Source organism: Paramisgurnus dabryanus, chromosome 10 (assembly GCF_030506205.2).
Source record: "Paramisgurnus dabryanus chromosome 10, PD_genome_1.1, whole genome shotgun sequence".
In the NCBI taxonomy this organism is placed as follows: Eukaryota; Metazoa; Chordata; class Actinopteri; order Cypriniformes; family Cobitidae; genus Paramisgurnus; species Paramisgurnus dabryanus.
This window is the reverse complement of record NC_133346.1, coordinates 19916476-19931927: the sequence shown is the minus strand read 5'-3', so window position 1 is coordinate 19931927 and position 15452 is coordinate 19916476. Positions and strand designations below refer to the sequence as shown.

General features: G+C 37.3%; 1 protein-coding gene across 1 annotated transcript; it reads left to right on the top strand.

Annotated features, from left to right (window-relative positions):
• Positions 1-2962: 2962 nt before the first annotated feature.
• On the top strand, positions 2963-5247 carry LOC135779853 (C-type lectin domain family 2 member B-like). Its single transcript, XM_065290760.1, has 5 exons — positions 2963-3139; positions 3219-3404; positions 3511-3656; positions 3750-3847; positions 3925-5247. The coding sequence occupies exons 1-5, from the start codon at positions 2998-3000 to the stop codon at positions 4058-4060; spliced, it is 708 nt and encodes a 235-aa protein (XP_065146832.1). The 5' UTR covers positions 2963-2997; the 3' UTR covers positions 4061-5247.
• The last annotated feature ends 10205 nt before the right edge of the window (positions 5248-15452 follow it).

Sequence of the window (15452 nt, the reverse complement as noted above, 5' to 3'; positions counted from 1 at the left end):
AAATCACCACAATCACCAAACTCACCATCCTCACCACTCATCTCCTTCATCACCTGCATTGCTTGACTTCTCTTCATCTAAACAAAAGACTGTGACTAAGTTAAGCTTGTATTCTTTCATTTCCTCATCTGGTTGAAGCATCTGTCACCTGTACCATTACAAATAAACTTTGTGAACGATCATACCTCTCATGTCCTCTTCTGTCTGTGACAATTTAGTTGTAAATATATATGTATATTTTGTCTGACTGATTTGTGACTGACTGTGACATAAGACATTTTGATTTGGAATGTAAACTTACATTTACATTTTGGCATTTAGCAGACGCTTTTGTCCAAAGCGACTTACAAACATTGCGAAACAACAAAAAATAAAATGTGTCATAGGGAGGCAATAGTACAAAAGTAATGTGGTGGACCGGATTGCAATAAGAAGGTCATTCCACCAGCAGGGAGAAGTGAAGGAAAATGAGCGGGAAAGTGATTTAGTGCCCCTTTGTGAAGGCAACACAAGGTGCTGCTCATTCGCTGAATGTAAGATTCTGGATGGGGTGTTGGAATGTATGAAGGTGTGTAAGTATGCCGGTGGGGTTCCAGTGAAAGGTATTTAAATGAGTAGTAGTAGTGACTTGTAACTGATACAAACTTTAATCGGTAGCCAGTGGAGAGAGATAAAGAGCGCCGCTACATAAGCCCTTTTGGGCTCCTGGAAGGTGAGCAGAGCGGCTGCATTCTGAACTAATTGGAGTGGTTTAATAGATCGCACAGAAAGGCCAGCAAGAAGAGCATTGCAGTAGTCCATCCTGGAGATTACAAGGGCCTGACCCAGAAGTTGTGCAGCATGCTCTTTAAGATATTGCTGTGTCTTCCTGATATTATATAGTGCGATCATGTCTTTGCAATGTTTATAAGAGAAAGACAGTTCGTAATTATTAGCTGTAATTATGCAGCTGGTTGCCAGCAACTTACTGTAGAAGATAAAGACTGAAAATGTTTCATGTTCATTTAAAGGTCACGTTCTTTCTGATCCAATTTTTTAAACCTTAGTTAGTGTGTGTTATGTTGCTATAATAGCATAACTAATACCTGTAAAATGATAAAGCTCAAAGTTCATTGCCAGGCTATATATTTTCTTTAACAGAATTCGCCTTTGAAAGCCTACAGCGTTTTTTTTACAAACCCGCGTTGTCTTCCTGTTTATAGGCGCATATTTCTAACGCGCTCATTAAATAACAAAAAAATATTGCGCCATTGACTTTAGACCGTTTTATTTGGTCAATGGCATAGTCTATTTTAGTTGCCAACAATGCACCTGAACACACTTCGTTTTTAGATCAGAACGCCCATGGTCGCAAATGCATTTGCTATTTAAACAATGTGGCGCTAAACATGAAAATCATAATTGCGCCAGGTTGAAACTAGCAAAAGACACTTGCGTCGCGCATTGCACTGCATTGCGCCGAGTGTATGATAGAGCCCAATGACTTTCTAGATAAACTAATATATTACATTAACAAAAACAAAAATCAAAGCTTAAAAAACACAGAAAGAAACGGGACCTTTAACATAGGGGTTCTATGGAAATTGACTCCCTTTTGGAGCGAGTCTCTAGCGGCTAGTCGATGAATTGCAGTTTAAGTCACTTCCGTATTGGCTTCATCAGAGAGATCAGAAGGTTGACCCTCGGTTTCATCCTGACACTTCTCTGATTATCTCTGATCTGCCTTAAATCTAAAGTATTTCTGTACACGATCTGCACATCTTTAATGATTTTGGTCTTGTTTGGGGAGTTTGTGTCTTAAATAAACACAAAACATGCTTAATAAGAACGTTTGAAGAGCTGAAACTCTGCAAAGCCTGCATCTCCGTCTCCATGTTATTTCTTACACGGCCATTGTAGCTGGTCATTGTCAACTTTCAGTAACGTAATGATCATGAATAAGAATGAATAAGGATAAAAGAAACTTTGTCTTCTAACACATATTTATGCATTTGTGAGAAGCTTTTATCTGATTGATACTACTATTATTTGTGTAATAAAGCGGTGTACTGTTATCTAATATCTACTGCTGTCCAAAGTTTCTGTTTCAACATTCACAGAAAAAGGTAGTAAATCAATTGATATGCATTAAACAGTAAGAGTAGGTGAAAATAAACATTAACATCATCCGTGTTTTAATTTTAATATAATATCAATCCTACAGACAAGTATTTTTACAGTTAGGATCGCTAAAATACATCTTATGAAACATTTGATATGCATATTTACTTAATATAACGTTCTGATCACAATCCTACAGGCGACTGTTTTAAAGTTAGTGTCATTATTATACTTCTTTTGTTAAAAATTGCAATGACAATATGTATGTTTTATGTATATATATATATATATATATATATATATATATATATATCCTAAAGTGTTTATTGTCTTTACTAGTATGAATTTATCATAAACCCAAAATGACTCACCCTCATCTTGTCGCAGATTATATTTTTGATAAATTATATAAACACAGCCTATGGTACAATGGGTAGCATCAACTGTGTGCTTAGCTTCATTTTCAAAATATCTTCATTTGTGTTTAACAGAATAATGAAATACATACAGGGGCAACATTAGAATAACATGAGGATGAGTAACTATGGGTGAACAATCCCTTTAATATGAATGTATAATTAATACAAAGGCCATTACAACTACAAAATCCACTGTAACCACCTGAATAAATCAATCTAAAAAAATCTATCATTAAACTTGACTTTCTGCTGTCTTAGACTGATCAACAACAACAGAAAACCAAGATTATGATAAAAGCATTATAGAGCACATGATGATTATTTTTATAGATAACTCTTTCCTGTTCTGGCCACTTGAATATCACATGATCTTTGACATCTGAAAGTTTAACATTTAAGGGGGTGGGGGCAATAGAACCAACCTTTGTTGCAGGAACCTAAAACATTTACATCGGGTTATATTGTTTGACATTGAGAAATGTCTGAGATGTTTTATGAGGATTTCACATCTGAGACTCTGGAAATGGACAGAGAGACAACAGAGATGATGGACATGTATGAAAATTCGGATGCTGTAAGAAATGATAAAGTGATGATAAACAACACGCTTCAACATACAGGTACTCACTTTCATTTAGCAGTTGATTTATTGAAGGGAGAAATAAAAGACAAATGTAATCTGATGTGTGTGATTTTCAGGAAGAGTCTCAGTGAAGAACAGAAAACACAGATCAGTTCAAGTGTGTTTGTGTTTACTGTCTGTTCTTCTGTTCACTGCTGTAATAGTCATCTGTGTCTATTTCAACGAGAGAAACCAACTAATAAGACACAACTATAGATTGACTAAAGAAAGAGAGGAACTGTACAGTTGGCTTACTAAACAAGGTAAACTTGTGTTTAATTATCAACGGAAACTTTCTCAAAAAAGGTCAAAAATTGTATTATAGCATTGTGTATATTTCAGCTAAAAACTAAACTGTTGTTTCAACAGATCAGCGCTTTTATAACTTTAAGTGGATTTACTACAACTTGAGTTTTTATTACATTTCTTCTGAGGGGAGAAGCAGAAATGAAAGCAGACGAGACTGTGAACAGAGAGGTGCAGATCTAGTCATTATAAATAACAAAGAGGAACAAGTGAGTGATGAAGAATGAGATTAAATAGTGTTAATACCCTGTAGTTATCTATCAGTTTATGTCCACTCACATTTCATTGTTTCATGATAACAGGAGTTTTTGCTGAAGGCTACAGCTGGTCAATATTGGATTGGTCTGAGTAAAGAGCTGGAGGTGTGGAAATGGGTTGATGATACCAAACTAGCATTAAGGTGAGAGATCATTACATTTAACTGAAGATCTGAAGGTTTAAAAGTTTTTAAACTCTTGTGTTTTATTGGTGTTTCAGTTTCTGGATAAATAGACATCCCAGACACAGTGAGACATGTGCTGCGACATCTTCATCAGGATGGGTTAGTTATTCATGTGATAGGAACCAAAGATGGATCTGTGAGAAGAGAATTTTACAATCACTGATCATATGATAAATAAACATAAATAATTTACTTTTAAGCAATAAATAAACTAAACTGTAAAAAATATATTCACTCAACTTAGATTTTTTTATCATCTAAGTTCACTTATATTAAGTTACAATTTTAAGTAGTTTCAACTTGAAATGTTTTGTTCTCATATTTAAATATTTGACCCAACTATTTATTTCAACTAACCTGGACTTACAAAGTTTAGTTGAAATCGTTAACTTACCTTTTCAAGTTTTCTGTACTAACATTCAAGTTCATTCAACCTAAATAATTGACCCAACTATTTATTTCAAGTTACCAGGACTAAAAAGGTTTAGTTGAAATATTGTAACCATGTTTTTTTTAAGTTGTACTATAATTCAAGTTGTAATTTAATGTGTCTTATTTTACTAGCTTGGATTAGCAAATCCAGCCAATTAAATAACACCTTTCCAATAAAAGACTTAATGGACTCTATGCATGCTTAACTTCTGCGTTTGACTCAAGGCTGCTCTTCAGCTTCCGGTATGGGAGATTTAAAGCGAAGTGATGGCAGAATCGCTAAAATGTACTCGTTGTTTGCTGGATTTACCCAAATTTACAATCAATGATGTGTGAAGAATTGTCCAGATGTGCAAACTCGAGAAAGGTTGCAAGTATTGAGTGTTGTTTTATCTCTGTAATCATTAAGAGATGTTTAGATATCCTGTACTAGCCGGGCTTTCTGTGCTGTTTTTTTACGATTCATCCAGCAGGCTAATCATGTTAGTAATATATTAATGTCTTTGTAATGTTGTCTTAAAGTGTCAGGTAAAATAAGAGACACGGTCACTGCTATATGAGGAAAAAGCTATTCCAACTGCAGCAGGACTGATAGCTAAAATGTGACGTTCAGAGTTCTGTTCTAAGTTTTTACTGTTTTATTTTTGTATATTCACATCAATTGTCAAAACATTTTTACTTGGTTATTTTTTAGTTAGTATCTTGGAACATAGTGGATGTAAAGAACAAAAAGCAAACGGGACTATTGACTTTGGTAAAGTCTGTTTTAGAAATCTATATTATTTGTTTATCCCTGGTGTTATTTTGTATATTTTAATACCCGTGTATTTAGTTTGTTGTGTATGTGTTTTATTTTTTTCTGAAGTTATTCTTGTTGTCTTTGATATTAATTTTCTATTTGTCTTTTGCATTTGTAATTAGGCTAATAAAGCATACACAAATACGCACAATTTGAGTTTTTACTTTTCTAACATTTAGCTTGTATAACCACAGATGTTATCTTAGCTAGTACTGATGATAACAATTAAAAAAATTCCAAAGTACATTAACAACAGATGAATATAATAGCACTGTTATCAGTGTAATTTCTAGCTTTAACTCATGGTAATGCAGATACAGGGTAGCAGTGTAGAAGTTGTCATGCTTTCTAGTGGGTCTAATGCTGTAAACACTATGACACACAGCAGTGGTGGCTAGAAGTTCTGACCTCCCGTCTTTGTGGTCTTTTCACACCACACTGTTTGCTCTGGTCTGAACCAGTTAAAATAAAACTACATGCAGTCACATGAAACATCCACATCACCCGTTGGCCAGATGTGTCTTTGACCGATTTGCCTAAAATGCTTTTCGATTGGCCAGAATAAACATGCAGGGATTACAAAACTCCTGGAATTAAACAAAGAGAGGAGGAAAAGATGACTATTTTAAGAAACAGTAGAAGAGACGACTACACTGACTGTATTTCTGGTCATCATAAACTACAAAGTTTGTACACACTAGTATATTGTACACAGCGTATATATTTTGAAATTGAAGCATGGATGCAGCTGATAAATAATGTTTAATGGTGAAGGTTGTCTACGAGCTGCCATCAGGCTAATGTTGCTCTGCACCAGATGGGATATCAAATTCTAGTATGATTTAACAAAATAAGGCATGTGTAAAAGCATCCTTACATAAATAAGCATAGCACCTAACTGTACTTCAGCAACTCATTTTTAGGTGTACTTGCAAGTGCCAGCTCCAGTGTTCATGAAGAGCCTCTAATAAAGCCTCTTGAAAATAATTGTAGTTCTAAACGTAGGTTCGAAAGGAGCCTAAACATTCAGGTGTGTCAAACATCATCATGGGCGTATAAAAGGCAGCCTTCAGGCATCGGGGTCCAGCTGCAATTTTTCCAGCATCCCTCCTCCTCCCCATCTCCTCCTTCACTGCTCTCTTTCTTCCTCTGTGCAGTTCTGTTGCAGGGGGGTTGAACTTGGGGCTCGAAACCCCAGCCTCAGGTTCGCTCTCTCTGTAGGTTCAGAGCTTAGCTGCAGAGTTCCCTTCGAGGACAGCAAGCCAAGTTTGTTTACCATTAATCATTAAGATTTGAATGCGCAGGCGAACTATTAAAATGAAGAATAAGAGTTCTTCATCATATGATAGCTTATGAAAAGTGCATCAAGCCATCCCATCAAGCTAAAAAATGAATTTGGTCCATCAAGATTTTGTAAAGGTTGACTTCTTACAACAAGGGCCTGCAGTCACAATACGGTCCATCCTTGATTAACTCTTCTTTAGAATCTGTGTGCTGTATTAAAAACAAAAACAAACTTTAAAATCACACATACAACCTTAAGCTTATGTAATGATATTAAGTGATTGTGCGTGGTGTTTTAGAAGGCCACTAGATGTCACTGTGCATACTTATACATGTTAAGTTAGAGTAATGAACGAAACATGAAGAAGAGTGGCACTTGGAAAATAAAGACAACAGACATGTTGAGATGATACAGTGAATCATTTATTATTTTAGAGACTAAGACTAAGCAACAAAACAGCTCACACATTTAAAAATAGTTTGTGTAAACTTAACTTTACTAGATGTAATACATGATAAATTAATACTAAGTGGAAGAATAAAGTAAAACTTACTTTCATGGTCTCTTGTGTATTTGCACAATCCATGTTTCACCTGTAGGAAGACAGATGACACAAAATGTTACATTTACCTTACAAACGTTATATAATAAATAATGTTAAAACTTATTTTCAATATAATCATTACAGACCAAAACTTGGATGCACTCTGCTTAACAGAAACCTGAAAATTACATTAGTTTAAATGAATCCACCCCACAAGACTATAATTATAAGCACAAACCTCGCTTAAAGGGTAGAGGGGGAAGTTTGCTTCAATCTATAATGCAATATTTAAAGTAAATCATAAATCTGAACTAAAATTGAATTCATGTGAAATAATGTTGCTAAATATGAAACTAACTGATCATAACAACAAACAGCTTTCTTTCATCCTAGCCACTATCTACAGACCTTCGGGCCACCACACAGACTTTCTTAAAGAAACTGCAAATTTCCTGTCTGAGTTAGTAGTCACAGTTGCCAACTCTCGCGAGACAAATAAGCAACTGCAGCTTCAAAAACAAGCCCAAAACAAAGCCCAATATTATAATATTATTTAGTTTCAGCATTATAATTTATTATTTATTACTAATAAATGAGCCTGCAACATGTTAAACTGAAAGCTCTCCTTTATTAGTAAAGGATAAACAAGTTATTTAGCAGAAGCTTCTAACTATCCATATATATCCGATCACCTGTGAGATTGTGATAGGATTGGAGAGATGGAAAAATAAGGGAAAACAAGGAAGGAAAAGATAAGAGCATTAAATGGGAGCTGTAACATATTACGCTCAATAAAAAACATTTAAACTATATGTATCTACTTTAAGTATTAGTACTACTTAATTTAAACATTACACATGCATTCAAACATCACAAAAACATTGTAAAATTACATATTTACCTTACAAAAGAAGTCCATCCGTTACGCTGTTCATCATCTGTTCAGCTCTCTCCTCTTGTCTATCATAACAGGCTAACGTTAGTTTCGCGGAGTTCGCTCTCGCGAGCGCGCTACCTGCACATTAAATGTGACTTTTCTCCAATGAGGGGCGGATTCGGTGGGATGTTTTTACGAATTACTCCACAGCACTTACTGTATATTAGCTGTGAGCAGACAGTGTCAATCAATGTATTTGGATATTGACAAAAAAGCCAACCAAAAATGTACAGAAAACAGATTTCCCTAACAAGCAACCTTATTTCTTTAACTCTTTCACGCCAGCGTTTTAAAAAAAAGTTGCCAGCCAGCGCCAGCGTTTTTCATGATTTTCACCAAAGTTTAATGCCTTCCAGAAAATGTTCTTCTTTAAATATATAAACATACAATATACCAAATGAAAGAACAGACCATCTGCTTTCAAACAAAAAAAACCCGTTTCATCCTACCTTTAGTGGTTCATTTGCAATCAGCTTTTGAATATGGGTAGGTTTTTGCAAAAATACCATATTTTGAGCACAAAGCAGAGATAATTCCATTTTTGTGACGAAACAAAAACGAAACCCGCAACCCGTGATTTTTTTAAAGTGACTTGCCAAAATAAGAAGCCCAAAGTTGCGTATTATAAGCAGACTTGGCAACTATGCTAGTAGTCACTGTAGATAAAGCTCTTATCGTTGGTGACTTTAATATCCACATTGATAACCCAAAAGATGCATTCCCACTGCGCAAAGTGATGTCGGAATTACGTCTTTTTCATGTAATTTTTGGACGTCCGAATCCGGTCCATAAAAGGGGTAGTTTTGTAACGCCAGGTGACGTCTTTTTTTGGACGTGTTCTGCACGTCTAAAAATTTTGACAACTGTAGGACCGACGTGTAAGGAAAAGAGACATGAAAAAAGCGAAAAGACATGATTGCCTCTGCACTTCACCCATCCACCGCACCGAAACCTTTCAGACATTTCCTGCCGGCTGTGGGATTCGAACTCCCGATCTCCGTGTTACAAACAAGTCTCTCTAACCACTCGGCCACATGGCCATAGTTTCAAGTCGTATATAAGGCATTCTTATTGCATTCATATCATAAACAATTTAATATGACAATAATATTATGTTAAATTGTTAGTATGGTCATATACTTTTAATATAACGAACTACACATTTAATTACATATTTTTAATGGTACATTTAGATGAATTTTGTACGTAATTCAGAAAGCAGAAAAAACAGTACTGTAATAATAATATAGACTATTCGTATGTATTAATCATGTTGGTACAATAATGCTGATATTTGTAAATAAACACATTTTTATAGGCCTAATCATGTAATATAGACATAGACCTGTCATAGACGTCCAAATGACGTCCAAAAATTACCCAGTTTAAACGTCAAATGTTGCCCGTAAATATGACGTCCAAATGACGTCCAAAAAATAACCCAGTTTAAACGTCAAATGTTGCCCATAAATATGACGTCCAAATGACGTCCAAAAAATAACCCAGTTTAAACGTCAAATGTTGCCTGTCAATATGACGTCCAAATAGGGCCATGGTGGGACATCGAAATAGTGGACCTAGTTTGGACGTCGAATACATGTCCAGAATTGGTCATGGACCGACGGACCCAATATAGACATGATCTGCACGTCTATCCGACGTCCTGTGTTTAGTGGGTTAGGACTTGCGTTTACCCTCTAGGTATTAGACAAAATGTGACATGGCCCACGCATACCCGTAAACATACATTAGACTTAATTCTGTCACTTGGGCTCAATATTATTGAGGTAGAAATATCATCTCAGAGCGATGCTATTTAAAACTATTGCTTTGTCTCATACACGGTACTTTTAGATAAGATCGCTCAGTCCTCACCACGCTAACTATAAGGCAGAACAATAATTTCCACTACTAAAGATAGCTTTAATAGTAATCTCGCAGACCTGTCCCAAATTAAACATAGCAGGTAACCGTGAAGATCTGGAGGATGTAATCAAAATCTTGAACAACGTTTGTTCTAGCGCACTGGAAGCTGTTGCTCCCATTAGATCAAAGAGAATCAAGGAAAATTGCCTTAAAAAGGCAGCTGGAAAATGGAGCATAGTTGGAGGAGCACAAAGTTAGAGGTATGGGGTGCTGCATGGAAAGAGAGTGTTCAACACTACAGACAGACTCTAAAAACGTTAAATCTACCCATCTCAGCAAGATCATCAAAGAAAATCATAATAGCCATCGATTCCTCTTTAACACAGTTGTGAAACAAAAAAAAAAACAGATAGTAAACTACAACACAGTACTAATGACTTCATGAACTTCTTCACTAACAAATTGTGGTTATTAGGGAAAACATCAAAGCTATGCAAGCAGCCACCAGATTACCCAATAGTACATTGAACACTAGATTAGCACATGAATAAAATCATCCAAATCATCAACGTGTATATTAGATCCTGTTCCCACAAAATTACTTAAAGGGGTATTCCCTGTCAGACTCGGTTCTAAAAATTATTAACTTATCACTAGGAGTAGGATACGTTCCAACAGCTTTCAAACTGGCAATTATTAGACCCCTCATTAAAAAAACTCGACCAGGGAGAGCTTAATCATTTTAGACCAATTTCAAATCTCCCCTTTCTTTTTAAAATACTAGAAAAAACATTATTACTGAGTCTCTTGGAAATAAATGAGGACCGATAATGAGATGTTAGAAGGCGTAAAGATCAGCTTCACCTGTAGCCTGGATGTTTTGCTTTAAACAAATGTAAATATTACATTCATTTTTAAATGTTTTTTAATGCTACCCAACAGATTTATTGTATCTGACTTAATACCTGTGGATATGATGAGATGAGAGTCTTTTTTAAGTAATGCTTTTCAAAACACTCACAGCATTGTTTGAGTGCTGAAACGTTTTAAAAGAAAACCTGATTCACCAGACCAGACAACCCTTGTCTATTGTAGACACTTATGGTGGTGGACAGAAGTCATCATAAACATTCTGACCGGTCTGCAGCTACAGCCACATGTGCAGCAACTGTGATGTGTGTTCTGATAGCTTTCTATAATGGGTAGGGTTAATTTTTTCCACAATTTGAACCAAACGTTATTTTGTGTGATTGGACCAGACAGGTCTCTGCTTCTCATCAATGAGCTTTGAGCAACGATGTTTTGTCAAAGCAACAAATGAGCTTAGTTAAAAAATAGCTGTTCAGGAAATATGTGCATATAGTTTATACTCTAGAGGCCAACGTTGTGTTCACTTTTGTTTGGATGTCACCACTTTTTATAATAGTGTAAAAATGTAAAGAGGAAATATGCACAGACAACAGAAAACTCTTTCTGAAGATTCATGCTGACTATATTCACTTTTATTCCTTCATACTGTATCTTGTGTTGACAGATAACTTTAACCCACCTAATCTTATGAAAAAACATAATCATTAATATAACTTTCCGATTTCAATTTTTTATAAACCACATTAACTTGATTCATGAATATTAATTAGATGTCCAAACAGCCACCAAGTAGTCCTTGCTTAATTCCTCTGGGGTCTTGGCTGATTTTGCATCCTTGAGCAGTTTTGACCTGCAATGACTGTATGTGCATGTTTGTATTTTTGAGAGAAAAATGATTATGCATGTTTTTTTAGAAAAGAAAAACTTTTAAGTCACCGATATAAGTCCACAAAACCGATAATAAAGTTTTCATAAGACTTTTCAAAGTAGGATCTAGTAGTCTAAAGTTTTTTTTTAAATGATGTGAAAATCATTTTGCCTTCTCATTCACATAAAACAATATATTGACAAAAAAATTCTAAGACACTTTTTACTGAGAAAGGCATATGCGCGGAGGCGTGAAAGCTCCTAAATAATCTGTGATTGACACCTGAGGAAACAAAGAGTTGCAAAATGGGCCGCATAATCAGCCTTTTAGGCAGGAATGTGGGAGGAAACTACTTTTTCTGTAGTAAAACCATAGTATATGTTATATATAAATACACACAAACACACACACACACACACACACACACACACACACACACACACACACACACACACACACACACACACACATACACACAAACTTTATACTTTATTACAAATACTATAGTAAACATGGTTAATTTAAAATTTAGTTAGGGGTGTAATGTATTGAGCTGTTATTGAACTTTGTTAAAAGTACTTCTTGGCCATTGTACAAATTATCACAAAGTTTGGTTGGCCGGTTCATTATCTAAGAGAAACAAGAAACAGTGTTACAGATTTTTACTTTTGCGCAAAATAATAACTGCCAAACACTCTGTTTTAATTGGGAGTGGACACTTTAAAATTTTATTGCATATCTGTATGTCCAAAATCAGCAGAATAAGTCTCTTTGCGCATTGATTGAAAAATAAAGATGTTTGCACACCGTCCCTACACATTCACAAGATGATAATCAACTAAACTAGAAACAAATAAATACATTAAAACTACTTTAAAACGGCAGTAACACAGGAAGTGAACACAGAAACAAAGGAAATACAAACTTAGAGTTCACTCTGACTAAACTGAGCACAATAGCATATAAAGTCTAACACATATTTACACTGGTTCACGTGCAAAGTTTTAAAGCAACTTTTGTTTTGTCTTAAAGGGGCAATGGACCTGTGGACTTGATTGTTTTATACTGTTATCTGAGGTCTACCTATAATGTTGGTGTGGTTCTTACATTAAAAAACATTAAAAGCAATAAGTAATAGGCTATTTTGTAACATGGTTCTGATGCTGTCTGGAGAAATGGTTCATTTTGAATGGGCGGGCCGCACTGAAGACGTAAACGCCCGTTCTATGATTGGATAGCTTCATTCACCATCATTATATGTGGGGAATTGTTTTGAAAACATTCATGTGTAAAAATAGCAGCCGAACATATATATGTTTGAGCCTCAAAAGATTCTGGATGCTAAAAATGATACACATAAATGACAATACATATAGTAGAGTAGAAACAAAACTTTAAACTCTACGTTACTAAATTACCTTAAAAAATAGGGACTCCGTGGCATCTGCCATAGGTTTGTGAAGAGCTATTTTGAAGCTTAAAGTAGGTGGTGCCTGTCGTCGCCATCTTGGCCACGCGTTACCGCGCATCACTCGTGGGTGAAGCTAAGGTGGCTGGTTGCTGAAACCACACCCGCCTAGCTCGATTCTAGTGACTGCAGTGGCAGTTCACCCCTCACTTAATTGGCCACGCCCTTAATTATGCAGAACTTTAAGGCTTTATATAATTTAAATGGATGACTTACAAAATCTTCACCCCCTCACAGTTATATAACTATATAGACCAAAAACACTTTTTGTACCAGGCTATAAACATATGAATTTCTACTGTAAAGTTGGGCATTTTAAAGGTCACGTTTCTTCTGATCCCATTTTTTAAAACTCTAGTTAGTGTGTAATGTTGCTATAATAGCATAACTTATACCTGTAAAATGATCAAGCTCAAAGTTCACTGCCAGGCGATATATTTTTGTCACAAGCGACTATGACTGATTTACGCGGACTGATTTACGCAAACACCGTCACTTCCGGGTAACCCCGGGCAACGAAATCAAAGAGGATACGCATCAGGTGTGTGTGATGAGGTGGCAAAAGCTGACTGGGCAGTTCACGTGAGGTGTGGAGTATAAAGGAAGCGTGTGTGACACAGGAAGACATTCGTGTGGATGGTTGGAAAGAGGGGCTGTGGGCGAAGCTGTGCATTGTGTTACAGGGACGAGGCAAACGGGTAGAAACCACGGAGAGGATTCGCTGAAGTGAATGAAGATTTGGTGATACACCATCGAAACAGGTTTGAAGGAAAACTACGTTTGAAGGAGTAGATACTTACCTGTGTGTGCATGTTATCTTGAAGACTGTATAGAGAGACGATCTCAAGGCAGGATTATTGCAGTATTGTGGGCTGTTGAAGAGCTGTGTAAAGAGAAAGAACAACACGGAAGTGAGACAAACGTTAAGAAGATTGTGAGTACAAACGGTTTGTTTACCTTCACTAATACATCAGAAACGGAGATTTAACTCTTGTGTGGAGTGTTGTTCTCGTTTAGTTGCCCCACCGTGGAGGACGAAGCCGGTGGGCGAGCCAGAGGATTTCAGGGCACGCATATCATTGTGCGGGGGCCCGCGACATCTATACCACTGGCCGCGGCAGAGACCTCAACGCCTCCCTCAATGTGGAACTAGACCTAACGCGGAAGTATTGGCCTTATCAATCACGAAAGAGTGTGGATGGCAGTGGGTGAGTGTGCTTTATTGACGTGTGTGCACCTGAAGTATTGCAGTGCTGTGCCATGTCTCCTGTTGCCTATACCCGCCTCTAGGTCCAGCAAAACACTGTGGGCATTCCGTGAAACTGCTGTGGCGTAACTAACATCGTGGGTTTATTCTTCTACAACCCCCGCCTGCATGTCCAGGCTCAAAGGAAATTGCATGAGTACAGCGATTGAAGTGTTGTGGGAGAGGCCACACTGTGATAAAGGGAGAAGTGAAACTGTTACAACTCAAACTAACTGTTGTGTGTATGTCCTGTATTGGAGAGAAAGTCCAGCCATCTGCCCCACTGATTTAGGTGCCTCCCTGGCCCTGGAAAGGAACGGGAAGCGGACGTGTTCAGCTAACCGCACGGACGTAGTCTCGTGGTTCCATCTACGCCTTTCTCCCAGGACGAGTAACAGTTGGAAGTGGGTAAAGACCGCCCTCCCTAGCCCTTGAACCAAGTCCAGGTGATGTATGGTTTCTTTCGCTTATATTGAGATACCTGAATGAAAAGCCTTGTGAATCCAGAACAGCATGCCCAGTGAACCCCAGAGCATTATCAGATTCGAGCTAATAGCTATACTTACCTGAAAAGCCTTGTGAATGCAGAACAGCACTCCCAGTGAACCGCAGAGTATTATCAGATTCGAGCTAAGAGCTATACTTTCCTGAAAAGCCTTGTGAATCCAGAACAGCACGCCCAGTGAACCGCAGAGCATTATCAGATTCGAGCTAAAAGCTATACTTACCTGAAAAGCCTTGTGAATCCAGAAAAGCACGCCCAGTGAACCGCAGAGCAGCATCAGATTTGAGCTAAAAGCTATACTTACCTGGACAGCCTTGTAGATCCAGAAAACGCACGCCCAGTGAACCGCAGAGCATTGCCCTAGTCAAGCTCAAGGCTATACTTACCTGAAAAGCCTTGTAGATCCAGAACAGCCAGCCCAGTGAACCACAGAATCTTGCCAGAGTCGAGTTAGAAGTCATACTTACCTTATACCTCTGCCGGTCCAGTCGAGCGCGACTCCGCGACGCCCCCGAGCAACCTGACACGATAAGCAAAATTGTCACTATTGCAGCACCCCTGTCTATCTCAAACACCCAGCGTCGGGGGAAAGTACAGTAGTCAAGTTGAGATCACGCTAACCTGTCTCTTGCTTGTGACAGTAGGGGCCTCCGGGACAAGCTGTGAAGACAGTGGGCCGTGGACGGAGGGACGTCACTCCGATACCCTGTGGAACGAGGGAACAGAGGAGCAAGTTATTGTCA

What these genes read in the sequence shown, in the direction of transcription:
- LOC135779853 (XM_065290760.1), top strand. Translation starts at nt 2,998, where the DNA reads ATGTCTGAGATGTTTTATGAGGATTTCACATCTGAGACTCTGGAAATG. An exon ending in CAACACGCTTCAACATACAG is followed by an intron (nt 3,140 to 3,218) that starts GTACTCACTTTC and finishes TGTGATTTTCAG; the next exon opens with GAAGAGTCTCAGTGAAGAAC. An exon ending in CAGTTGGCTTACTAAACAAG is followed by an intron (nt 3,405 to 3,510) that starts GTAAACTTGTGT and finishes TTGTTTCAACAG; the next exon opens with ATCAGCGCTTTTATAACTTT.